Source organism: Cetorhinus maximus, chromosome 23 (assembly GCF_964194155.1).
Source record: "Cetorhinus maximus chromosome 23, sCetMax3.hap1.1, whole genome shotgun sequence".
NCBI classification, from domain to species: domain Eukaryota; kingdom Metazoa; phylum Chordata; class Chondrichthyes; order Lamniformes; family Cetorhinidae; genus Cetorhinus; species Cetorhinus maximus.
The window spans coordinates 34198464-34211162 of record NC_135901.1 but is presented as its reverse complement, the minus strand read 5'-3'; the positions used below and the strand labels follow the sequence as shown (position 1 = coordinate 34211162).

The window sequence follows — 12699 nt, the reverse complement described above, 5'->3', positions numbered from 1 at the left end:
CAGTTCTGATGAAAGTTAACAATGAAAATTATAAACTATGATTCTGTCTCCACATATATTACCAAATCTGATAAGAGTTTCAGAACTGTCTGTTTTAATTTCAGATTTACAGCATCTGCAGTATTTTGCTTTTCTTTCAATGGAGAGCATTGAGATTATGGAATTCCTTACCAGAATGGTTTGAGATCCGCATGTGAGCTGGAAACCCATGGGTAAAATCCTGCTGTGAAGAGGCAACTCACTAGCTGAAAATGGGAAGGCGGTCGAAATTTAATGTGTGTAGAGAGATTTACTCAGTTTCTCGGTTGACACTCCAGATTTAAAAGTTCAAAGGATTTGACCCACAATTGGGGCATTCTGGCAAAACACGGATTAGATATTTTGTATATGGGGGGTAAAAAAAAAAATCACTTGTTCACCCCAGTTGCTGAGACACCAGTGAGTTCACATCTAACTGTAAGGATTTGTTCTGATGTTAATTACACCCAGTACAGAACTGCTGGAGGGTTTGTGCACTTTGGTTGCTGCATCAATTTATTCAATAATTTTATATATTGGCCCTATGCCTCCAATCATAATCGGATCGTGTAACATAATTTTCGATTGAGCAATATTTAATTTCAAGGGCGGTGCTCTTACCCAGCATTCACAGGGATACAGAATGTGCCCTATTCTCACTCAATGTCAGGAGGGTTAAAAGGGGCCATGAAAAGTCATTGGCAACCAGGATAAAGGAAAATCCTGAGGCCTTTTATACATATGTAAAAAGCAAGAGGGTAGCCAGGGAAAGGGTAGGCCCACTCAGGGACAGAGGTGGGAATCTGTGTGTGGAGCCAAAAGAAATAGGAGAGATACTAAATGAATACTTCTCATCAGTATTCACCAAAGAGAAGGACTTAGCGGTCAATTTGTCTAGGGAAGAGTGTGTAGATAGCCTGGATCATGTTGAGATCAAAAAAGAGGTGTTAGGTGTCTTGAAGAATATTAAGGTGGCTAAGTCCCCAGAGCCAGATGGGTTCTACCCCAGAGTACTGAGGGAGGCAAGGGAGGAGATTGCTGGGGCCTTAACAGGAATATTTATATCCTCACTGGCTACGGGTGAGGTCCCAGAGGACTGGAGAATGGCCAATGTTGTTCCATTGTTTAAGAAGGGTAGCAGGGATAATCCAGGAAATTACAGGCCAGTGAGCCTTACGTCAGTGGTAGGGAAATTATTGGAGAAGATTCTTCGTGACAGGATTTACTACCATTTGGAAGCAAACAGGCGTATTAGTGAGAGGCAGCATGGTTTTGTGAAGGGGGGGTTGTGTCTCACTAACTTGATCGGGTTTTTCAAGGAAATGACAAAGATGATCGATGTTGGAAGGGCAGTGGATGTCATCTACATGGATTTCAGTAAGGCCTTTGACAAGGTCCCTCATGGCAGATTGGTACAGAAGGTAAAGTTGCATGGGATCAGAAGTGAGCTGGCAAGATGGATACAGAATTGGCTTGGTCATAGAAGACAGAGGGTAGCAGTGGAAGGGTGCTTTTCTGAATGGAGAGCTGTGACTAGTGGTGTTCCGCAGGGATCAGTGCTGGGACCTTTGCTGTTTGTAGTATACATAAATGATTTGGAGGAAAATGTAACTGGGCTAATTAGTAAGTTTTCAGATGACACTAAGGTTGGAGGAGTTGCAGATAGTGAAGAGGATTGTCAAAGGATACAATGGAATATAGATCGGTTGGAGACTTGGGTGGAGAAATGGCAGATGGAGTTTAAAGAACAAAAAAAAGTACAGCACAGGAACAGGCCCTTCGGCCCTCCAAGACTGCGCCGATCATATTGCCCGTCAACTAAAACATTTTGCACTTCTGGGATCCGTATCCCTCTATTCCCATCCTATTCATGTCTTTGTCAAGCTGCCTCTTAAACACCACTATCGTACCTGCTTCCACCACCTCCTCTGGCAGCGAATTCCAGACACTCACTACCCTCTGTGTAAAAAACTTGCCCCACACATCTCCTCTATAGTTTTCTCCTCTCACCTTAAATCTATGTCCACTAGTAATTGACTCTTCCACCCTGGGAAAAACCTTCTGACTATCTACTCTGTCCATGCCACTCATAATTTTGTAAACTTCTATCAAGTCGCCCCTCAATCTCCGTCGCTCTAGTGAGAACAATCCGAGTTTCTCCAACCTCTCCTCATAGCTAATAACCTCCAGACCAGGCAGCATCCTGTTAAACCTCCTCTGCACACTCTCCAATGCCTCCATATCCTTCTGGTAATGTGGTGACCAGAATTGCACGCAATATTCCAAGTATGGCCTAGCCAAGGTTCTATACAACTGCAGCATGACTTCCCAGCTTTTATACTCAATACCCTTGTCAATGAAGGCAAGCATGCCATATGCCTTCCTGACCACCTTATCCATCTGCGTTGCCACTTTCAGTGACCCGTGGACCTGTACACCCAGATCCCTCTGCCTGTCAATGCACTTAAGGGTTCTAATCCGGACAAATGCGAGGTAATGCATTTGGGAAGGTCTAATACAGGAATTATGCAGTAAATAGCAGAGCTCTTAAGTGCATCGACGGGCAGAGGGATCTGGGAATAGAGGGAGACGGACCCCGGGACTGTTCCTATGCTGTACTTTCCTTTGTTCAATGAGCGTCTCGCGCAGGCGCAGTGGCAGCTGCAAAAATTGAGCATGCGCAGTGCGTTTTCAGAAGGCGAATGCGCAGTTTTCCAGCAGGCACATGCGCAGTGCGGGTGCTGCAGCTGCGGGAAGGCGGTCATTTCGACCCTGCAACCGGAGAGAAACGGTCGATTCTAGGAGGATAATGGAGGCGGCCGAGTAGGTGGGGAGGCTTCATGAACACCCAGTGGAGGCCTCAAAACACGAATAAGAACCTATCGGGCCCGCGTTAGCACCGAAAGGGCCGCGCCTACAGGTTGGAGGCCCGAGTTAATTAGGGCGGTGGCTGCGGGGGTCGCAACTCTCGCTGAGAGGTTCCGGGTAACGGCCGCCATCTTTATAGGGGACAATGTGCAGCAGGGCGCATGCGCGGTCATCCAGGTCCAGGTAGCAGGAGGAGAGAATGATGTGCATTTCTATCCTGGACTGACAGGGATGGATTTTGGAAACTCCTTTTACAGGGGTTTAGAAGGGGAGGATTTACACACAGGAAACTCAAACCAAGAGAAATGTTTGTCTCTTCTCAATTTCTATCCTGGACTGACAGTGATGATTTTTTTAACAGGATACTAGAAGAGCAGGATTTGAAGGTGGGAAACTCAAGCCAACCATCTGATCAAAACCTGACAGAGTCACTCGATTCATCAGAGCCTGAAAGTATGTCTGTCTGTGGAAAAAGATTCAAACGTCTGTGTGACTGGAAATAGGGGAGAGCAAAGCCATGGAGGGATTTGAAAATAAGGATGGGAATTTTGAATTGAGTTGTTGTTTAGCCTGTGTCGGTCAGTGAGGACAGGGTGATGGGTGAGTGAATGGGACTCAGTGCAGAGGACATAGACAGCGGAGATTTGGATAAACTCAAGTTTATCACAGGTTGAATGTGGGAGACCAACCAGTCAAGTCTTGAGGACTGGATGAGAATTGAGAAACATGAGCTGAGACAGGGCCAAGTCGAGTGACGTTACTGCAATGTATTAAGGACAGGAGGGGGATTAATTTAAACCACACTGAATTCTCTCATCTCCCGTCCACAAACAGGAAGGTGTTCTTGATTTGCTTCCCCCTTTATAAGCGGTGGCCTATTTCCCAATCCCTCCATTTTGATGTGATCCATTTTCCATTAATAACCCCACAGCAAACATGGGATAGGATGAACTCAAAGGGTTAGTTTATGTAAATTTCGTGTGGGGCGGGAGCTCACAATGTAGGCCCTTTGCATTCACACAGTAAAAGAGGGATGGAGAAAAGAATGATTTTCAGGGTAGGGACTGCAGAGAAAAATGATGTTTCACGTGGGTTCCAGAGTCCAGAATGAAAGTCCACTGAGGTATTCCTTCCAGAAGGTTGGCAGACTGAAAACTTACGCTTTATAAATCACTTTTCCGGTGGAGTTGACTTCATGCGATGATAGCTATGCAGAGGTAAATCAGTCTTTTGGCGACTGCAGAGAAGTTCCAGGAGAAAGTGTAGATGTGACCAGGTATTAAATCTGGGCAGAACACCTTTTCTGTTTGCTGCTTGTCGATGTTAAAATGGCAGAATGAGGTTTTTCGGTACAGCAAGTGTCCCTTCAGAGATAACGAGTTCCAAATTTCTCTGATAATGCCAGACAGCTCCTTTTGTTCAGGTGTCACAGACAGATTCAGCCTTTTAAAATATCTTTTGTCTGGTTTTTAAAATTTTTAGAAACAGCCATTGGGGATATCACAATCTATTTCTAAAAAATATACAGTGTGAGGCCTCAGTCCCCTCACAGATGGAAACCCGCTCTTGGAAATGACAAAGATATATGGTTGGAAGCTCATCATGGGGTGAAATATTCACCATGATTGTGAAAAGTGATGATTCAGCCTCAGACAGTTGCCAGGGAGAGGGATGGAGTCGGTGGATAGGGGGTGGAATTTATAGTGGGAACTGAAGACAATGGTTTCAGCCTTCACAATATTTAAATGGAGGAAATTTCTGTTCATCCAGTACTGGGTGTCAGACAAGTCAGGACAGTGTGTGAGTTGGAGGGGAACTTGGAGGTGATGGTTTTCACATATACCTGCTACCCTGGTCTTTCTAGATGGTGGAGGTTGAGGGTTTGGGAGACTCTTTCTCGTTGTTGTTATCTAAAATCCCTTTCCTTCATCCCGTCTGCTCCCATCTCTCTCAAAAAACGCCCCCCCACCGCACCCGCTCACATGGAAGCCAGAGTCCTGTGTAGGCCCAGACCGGGTGACAGTTTCCCTTCCCTGAAGGACATTAGTGAACCAGTTGTGTTTCTACAACAATCCAGCAGCTTTTCAAGGTCACCTTTTCCTAGTGCCGGCCCCACAAATTCCCAGATTCATTCTGCTCAATTTCACAACCTGCCCTTGTGTTTTTGTGGGTTCTCTCTCACTCCCTTTTTTCTGTCTTTAATCAATTTTGCAGGGTATTTGAAGGGGAGGATTTGCAGTCAGGAAACTCAAACCAAACATCACATCAGGATACCTGACAGAGTCACCCAGTTTGTCGTAACCTGAATATCATCGGATTTTGAACATGGAAGGACAAAGCACTGTTCACAGTGCGGAGAAACCCTACATGTGTTCTCTGTGTGGACGAGGCTTCAGCCGATCATCTGGCCTGTCCAGACACAAGCGCAGTCACAGTGGGGAGAAATCGTGGAAGTGTGGGGATTGTGGGAAGGGATTCTATTACCCGTCTGACCTGGAAATTCATCGACGCAGTCACACTGGGGAGAGGCCGTTCACCTGCTCCCAGTGTGGGAAGGGATTCACTCAGTTATCCAACCAGCTGAAACACCAGAGGGGTCACACTGACGAGAAACCTTTTCAATGCCCAGACTGTGAGAAGTGCTATAAAAGTTCCAGTGAACTCATGTACCATCAGCGTGTTCACACTGACGAGAGACCGTTCAGGTGCTCACACTGCGGGACTGGGTTCAAGCATTCACCTGCCCTCACTAAACACCAGCGCACTCACACTGGGGAGAGACCGTTCACCTGCTCCAAGTGTGGGAGGGGATTCACTCAGTCATCTAGCCTGCTGAGACACCAGCGAGTTCACAGTGATGAAAGACCTTTTCAATGCCCAGACTGCGGGAAGTGCTGTAAAAGTTCTGGGAACCTGATGTCCCATCAACGTGTTCACACTGACGAGAGACCGTTCAGGTGCTCTTACTGTGGGGCTGGTTTCAAGCATTCATCTGACCTCACTAAACACCAGCGCACTCACAGTGGGGAGAGACCAACTCCGAGTGTGGAAAGAGATTCACTCAGTCATCTGAACGGCTGAAACACCAGCGAGTTCACAATGACGAGAGACATTTTAAATGCCCAGATTGCAGGAAGTTCTTTAAGGGTTCCCTGGAACTGAGGTGCAATCACCGTGTTCACACTGATGAGAAACCATTCAGATGCTGTCACTGTGGGACTGGATTTCAGGCGATCATCTCAACTCACTGTACACCAGCAAATTCAGACTGGGGAGAGACTGTTCATCTGATCTAAGTGTGGGAAGGGATTCACTCCATCATCCCACTTGCTGACACAGCAGTGAGTTCACAAGTAACCACACTGATTGGATTTTGCTGTTAATCACATCCAGGACTGAACTATATTCATTGGGGTCTGTTTCTACTGATGTTAATAAACTCCAGCCCAGTTATAGGAGCTAATATTGTGGATTAAAGTGAAATAAATTTGCTTTGTGTTAAACACATGTTGAATTGAGCCTTTTTAATATCTCTAACACAAGTTACATATGAATGAAGATCAAGAGTAGGCCACTCAGCCCCTCGAGCCTGCTCCACCATTCAATAAGATCATGACTGATCTGATTGTAACCTCAACTCCACATTCTCCCCTACCCCAGTTAACCTTTCACTCCCTTGCTTATCAAGAATCTATCTAGTTCTGCCTTTAAATTATTCAAAAACTCTGATTTCACTGCATTTTGGGGAAGAGAGTTCCAAAGATTCGTGAAACATCCTCTCCACATCCACCCTGTCAAGATCCCCTCAGGATCTTATGTTTCAATCAAGTCACCTCTTACTCTTCTAAACTCCAGCAGATACAAGCCTGACCTTTCCAACATTTCCTCATAAGACAACCCGGCTATTTCAGATATTAGTCTAGTAAACCTTTTCTGAACTGTTTCCAATGCATTTATATCCTTCCTTAAATAAGGAGACCAATACTGTACACAGTCCTCCTGATGTGATCTCACCAATGCCATATGTAACTGAAGTATAACCTCCCTACTTATTCAGCACTCGTTACAATAAACAATAACACTGTCTTAGCTTTTCTAATTACTTGCTGTACCTGCACACTAACCTTTTGCAATTCATGCACTAGGACCTCCAGATCCTCTACATCTCAGAGCTCTGCAATCTCTTACCATGTAGGTAAGCTTTTCTTATTCTCCCTACAAAAATGGACCATTTCACATTTTCCCACATTCTCTGCCATTTACTAGATTTGCTCACTCACTTAACCCATCTGTATCCCTTTTTAGCATCCTTATGTCCTCCTCACAACTTATTTTCCTACCTATCTTTATGTCATCAGCAAATTTAGCAACCATACCTTGGTCCCTTCATACAAGTCATTTATATAAATTGTAAAAACTTGAGGCTCCAGCACTGATCCCTGTGGCACACCACTTGTCACACCATGCCAGCCAGAAAATGGCATATTTATGACAACTCCCTGTTTCCTGTTAGCTAGCCAATCTAACATACATGCTAATATGTTACCCCCACACCATGAATTTAACTTTCTGCAAGAACTTTTGATGTGGCACCTTATCTCAGTCTTGAATGCTCCGGTTAACCCTGAGTATCCGCTGTGTTTTGTCGGAGAGAGTTCCACATTTCTACTCCACTTTGTGCGAAGAATCTCTGCTTGGTTGCACTGCTGAATGACCAAGCTCTAACTTTTTTAAAAATTCATTCATGGGATGTGGGCTTTGCTGGCTGGGCCAGCATTTATTGCCCATCCCTAGTTGCCTTCATGATGTCCCCTTGTTCTCTATATTTGCCCGAATGCACATCCAGCAAATTTTGGTCGATCCTCTTTAATCCAGACACCAGAATAAATTTCATGAGTTGGATGATGGGGAATGACCTGGATGGACAATGAGCACCCAGTAACCAAGACCACGGTGTTAAGGTAGATTGGGAAAACACTGCGATCGCTCACTTGGTAGTGACACCCAGTGTAATGGATGGAAGGAAGAGAGGGATAAGATGCATAAAATCCTTCTTTATCACCCTGCACATTTTCCTCTCTCAGCACGTAGGGACACAGACCAGATGACAGATTCCCTTCCCGTGCACTTGCTTACCATATACATTAACTTAAAAATCGGATCAAAATATATGATTCTGCATGCATGAAGATCTTCAATGGCGGTAACATTACCCAGCATTCACCGAGACCCAGAATATGCTCTATCTTCACCCTCGCCCTTGCACAGGCGCAGTGACTAAAGCATGCGCAGCCGGTGTTCAAACCAGAGCATGCGCAGTCCGGTGCTGGAAGGATAGAGGTGGCCGTGTCGGATCAGCGAGGAGAGCAGAGGAATCGAGCCAGCGGGTGGGTGAGGGAAAATGGAGCCGCCTAGTGAGTGGAGAGTTTTCATAAACAGTTGCTGGAGTCCTCAAGATGTGAATAAGAAGTTTCCGGTCCAACATTTGCACAGGGTTTGGAAGTTGTAGCGTTTCTCCCGATTTCAGGCCCAGATTAACAGGCATCTTCCTTGAAAGGATGTGCAACAGTGCGCATGTGTGTCCGCCATCTTTATCGGGCGCAATGTGCTGCAGAGCGCATGTGTGTCCGCCATCTTTATGCGGGGCAATTGCAGCAGTGCGCATGTTTGGTGGAGGAATTCAGATTTCGAGCCAGAAATCTGGAATTAGAGGAAGTGAAGATATCTCGGAGAATTATGAGGCTGGAGAAGATGACAGGGATAGGGAGAGGCGAGACCATGAAGGGATTTTAAAGGATCAGGAATTTAAAATTTTAATGCTTCTTAGCCCGGAGGTCAGTGAACACAGGGGTGATGGGTAAACAAGAGCCAGCACACGGGCAGCAAAGTTTTGGATAACCTCAGGATTACAGGAAGGCTGAATGTGGGAGGTCGGCCAGAAGTGCGTTAGAATAGATAAGTCGAGTGGTAACAAAGGAATGGATGAGAATTTCAGCAGCAGATGAGCTGAGACTGGGGTGGAGTTGGGCGATGTTACTGAGGTGGAAATGGGCGGTCTTGGTGATGATGTGGATATGTGGTTGGAAGCTCATCTTGGGGTGAAATATTTCACCATGATTGTGAACCATCTGGTTCAGTCTCAGGCAGATGGAGTCTGTGGATAGGGAGTGGAGTTTATAGATGGGACTGAACTCAATGGCTTCAATATTCCCAATATTTAAATAGAAGAAATTTCTGTTATCCAGTACTGCATTCAGACAAGTCAGGATGATGTGGGACTTGGAGGTGATGGTGTTCACAGACACCTGCTACCCTGGTCCTTCTAGGTGGCAGAGGCTAGTGGTTCAGGAGATTTTGTCAAAGTTCTGGTCAAGTTATAGATATATAAAGTCCCTCTGTTATACCCAGTGCCTCTCCCACCTCTGTCTCCCTCTCTGTCTCTCTCCCTCTTCCCATAGAAGCCAGAGTTTTGTTTATACCCAGACTTTGTGCCAGGTTCCCTTTCTGAAGAACATTAATGAACCAGTTGGGTTTTTAGGACAATCCAGTAGTTTTCATAGTCACTTTTTCCTGGTGCCGGTCCCACAAATTACCAGATTCATTCAGCTCAATTTCACAACCTGCCTTTGTGTTTTTCTGTGTTTCCTCTCACTCCATTTTTTTCTGTTTTAAATCAATTGCACAGTTTATGAGAAGGAGCGGATTTTCAGTCAGGAACCTGAAAGCAAACATCACATCAGTGTCTGACGGAGTTGCCTAATTTATCATAACCTGAACATGATCGAATCTTGAACATGGAAGGAAAAAGTACCGTTCACAGCGGGGAGAAGCCATACACATGTTCTGTGTGTGGACGAGGCTTTAGCCGATCATCTGACCTGTCAAAACATAAATGCAGGGACAACCGGCAGAAACCATGGAAATGTGAGGACTGTGGTAAGGGATTCAATTATCCATCTGTGCTGGAAACACATCGGCGCAGTCACACTGGGGAGAGACCGTTCACCTGCTCCCAATGTGGGAAGGGATTCATTACCTCATCTCACCTGCTGGCACATCAGCGAGTTCATAATGCGGAGAGGCCATTCACCTGTTCCGAGTGTGGGAAGACATTCACTCAGTCATCTGTCCTGCTGAGACATCAGCGGGTTCACAGTGGGGAGACACCTTTTAAATGTCCAGACTGTGGGAAGTGCTATAAAAGTTCCAGAGACCTGATGTCTCATCAACGTGTTCACACAGGAGAGAGAACTTTTAAATGCCCAGACTGTGGGAAGTGCTTTCAAAGTTCGAGGGAAATTATGTCCCATCAACATGTTCACACAGACAAGAGACCTTTTAAATGCCCAGACTGTGGGAAGTGCTTTAAGAGTTCCCAGGAATTGATGTCCCATGAACGTGTTCACACTGATGAAAGACCGTTCAGGTGCTCTCACTGTGGGACTGGTTTCAGGCGATCTTCTAACCTCATTGAACACCAGCGAGTTCACACTGGAGAGAGGCCATTCACCTGTTCCAAGTGTGGGAAGGGATTCACTCAGTCATCCAGCCTACTGAGACACCAGCGAATTCACACCAGAGAGAGGCCATTCACCTGCTCCAAGTGTGGGAAGGGATTCACTCACTCAACCACCCTGCTGACACATCAGCGAATTCACACTGGGGAGAGACCATTCACCTGCTCCGAGTGTGGGAAGGGATTCACTCAGTCATCTACCCTGCTGACACATCAGCGAATTCACACTGAGGAGAGACCGTTCACCTGCTCTGTGTGTGGGAAGGGATTTACTCGGTTATCCCATCTGCTGACACACCAGCAAGTTCACAAGTAACTACAGTAATTGGATTTTGCTGTTAATCACATCCAGGACTGAACCATATTCATTGTTGTCTGTTTCTGCTGATGTTAATAAACTACGGCCCAGTTATTGCGGTTATTATTCTGAATGAATCAGCTTTGTATTAAACACACTGTATTGAACATATGAATTAGGTGCAGGAGTAGGCCATTTGACCCCTTTAGCCTGCTCAGCCATTCAGAAAGTTCATGGCTGATCTGATTGTGGCCTCAGCTCCACATTCCCTCCTCCTGCTGATAACCTTTACTCCATTAGCAGTAACTGGAAAGTACTGTGTAAGCAGGCTAAGTTTTTTCTCGCAGCTTAGACTCACTCTCTGCCGTGAGAGCTGAGTAGTTAATTAGCTAACTGGTTGAATCTGGTTACTCTAGCCCCAGTTCAGTTGGCTATAAAAACAGGCCTCTATAGTGCAGCTAAAGGAAAGGAGTGCAGCTGAGGAAACTGAATGCATACTTGGAGTTTGGTTAGAGGTTGAGTTCAGTGAAGTTGAGGGAGGAGGAATTAATTTCCTTTTTCTATCTTCGCACACTGTAGGAATTGGCTCTTGCTGTTTGGTGAGTGTCTAGTGAGTGGTTAACGTCTATTGTATTCTTAAGGTTTCAAATAGTTTTCAAATTGGAGATGAGGATAATAAAATATATATATAAAAGAAATAAATAATTAAGTAATTATTTAAAATACATTAAGGATGGCAGGACAGGTCATGTGTGTCAATCACAGAATTTTTACAGCATTGATCTGCTGAATTAATGGTATTACCATCGTTGAATCCCCCACTATCAACATCCTGGGGCTTACTATTGACCAGACATTGAACTGGCCTGACCACATCAATACTGTGACTACAACAGCCAGTCAGATGTTAGGAATCCGGCAGCAAATAACTCATCTCCTGACTCCCCAAAACCTGTCCACAATCTACAAGGCACAAGTCAGGATTGTGATGGAATACTCTCCACTTGTCTGGATGAATGCAGCTCCAACAACACTCAAGATCACGACACCATCCAGGACAAAGCAGCCCACTTTATTGGCACCACAACCACAAACGTCCACTCCCTCCACCACCAACGCACAGTAGCGGCAGTGTGTACCATCTACAAGGTGCACTGGAGAAACTCACCAAGGCTCTTTAAGCAGCACCTCCCAAACCCACAAATACAGTCTAAAAGGACAAGAGCAACAGCTTCCAGGTGGGAACACCACCACCTGGAAGTCCCCCTCCAAGGCACTCATCATCCTGACTTGGAAATATATCGCCCTTTTTGACCCCTGCTGGGTCAAAATCCTTGAACTTCCCCCGAACATCTCATGAATGAATCAAAAGGAAAACAATTGTAAACACAAACACAAAGTTTCCAGCCGGGATTGAACCGGGGACTTTCTCATGTAAAGTAAAGGTGATAATCAGTGCACTAGGGAAATGAGTGTGAATCCCCCCCGGACAGAGGGGAACTGACCATCCATCTCTAGCTCTAATTCCCAAACAGAAAATGCTGCCAAGAATCAGCAAGTCAGGCTGAGTCTGTGGCCGCTCTCAGCGTTTGAAACCGTCACAATGCCCGGCTGATTGATGGCAGCTGCGGACCAATAGGGAAAAGTGGGCGGGACTGAAGCGGCTGGTGCTTCAACCAATCGGAATGAATGAGGGGCGGGGCCGGGCTGGGAGTGAAGCATGCGCAGTGTGAGTAATGGCGACAGAGAGATGCTTCTTTCTCGGATCCGCAATCGGTGAGCAGGTAAATGGCGGGGCGGAGGGAGCGATGGATCAGGCGAGTGGGCAGACAGGTGTCGTAAGCATGTTGTATAAGCCGCAAACCCGAAACAAGACTTCCCGGTCCCCAGCCGTTTGCACCGAGCGAGGCCGCAGCTTTGTCCCAGTTACGGACGCGGGTTAACGGCCGCCATCTTTGTAGGGGGCAATGTGCAGCAACGCGCACGCGCGGCCGCCATC

At 46.0% G+C, this 12699-nt stretch overlaps 4 protein-coding genes across 8 annotated transcripts in view; 3 read left to right on the top strand and 1 right to left on the bottom strand.

Moving 5' to 3' along the window:
* Positions 1–12699, top strand: part of LOC144697491 (uncharacterized) — a 1380819-nt gene that overhangs the window by 721122 nt on the left and 646998 nt on the right. The gene's annotated exons all lie outside the window — the stretch shown is intronic.
* Positions 1–12699, bottom strand: part of LOC144697479 (uncharacterized) — a 30594-nt gene that overhangs the window by 6980 nt on the left and 10915 nt on the right. The gene's annotated exons all lie outside the window — the stretch shown is intronic.
* On the top strand, positions 2759–6386 carry LOC144697510 (uncharacterized). 4 transcript variants are annotated; one of them, XM_078569530.1, is made up of 2 exons: positions 2759–2938; positions 5101–6380. In XM_078569530.1, the coding sequence occupies exon 2, from the start codon at positions 5212–5214 to the stop codon at positions 5965–5967; it is 756 nt and encodes a 251-aa protein (XP_078425656.1). In that variant the 5' UTR covers positions 2759–2938; positions 5101–5211; the 3' UTR covers positions 5968–6380. The 4 variants fall into 4 exon arrangements, with proteins under 4 accessions (XP_078425656.1, XP_078425654.1, XP_078425653.1 ...); XM_078569528.1 differs by having other exon boundaries at positions 2759–3003; XM_078569527.1 differs by having other exon boundaries at positions 2759–3069.
* LOC144697484 (uncharacterized) lies at positions 8200–11387 on the top strand. 2 transcript variants are annotated; one of them, XM_078569469.1, is made up of 2 exons: positions 8200–8273; positions 9572–11387. In XM_078569469.1, exon 2 carries the CDS (start codon positions 9681–9683, stop codon positions 10716–10718), a length of 1038 nt encoding a protein of 345 aa, XP_078425595.1. In that variant the 5' UTR covers positions 8200–8273; positions 9572–9680; the 3' UTR covers positions 10719–11387. The 2 variants fall into 2 exon arrangements, with proteins under 2 accessions (XP_078425595.1, XP_078425596.1); XM_078569470.1 differs by having other exon boundaries at positions 8209–8300; positions 9572–10830.

Coding starts and splice junctions, on each gene's coding strand:
- LOC144697510 (XM_078569531.1), top strand. CDS start 5,212: ATGGAAGGACAAAGCACTGTTCACAGTGCGGAGAAACCCTACATGTGT.
- LOC144697484 (XM_078569469.1), top strand. CDS start 9,681: ATGGAAGGAAAAAGTACCGTTCACAGCGGGGAGAAGCCATACACATGT.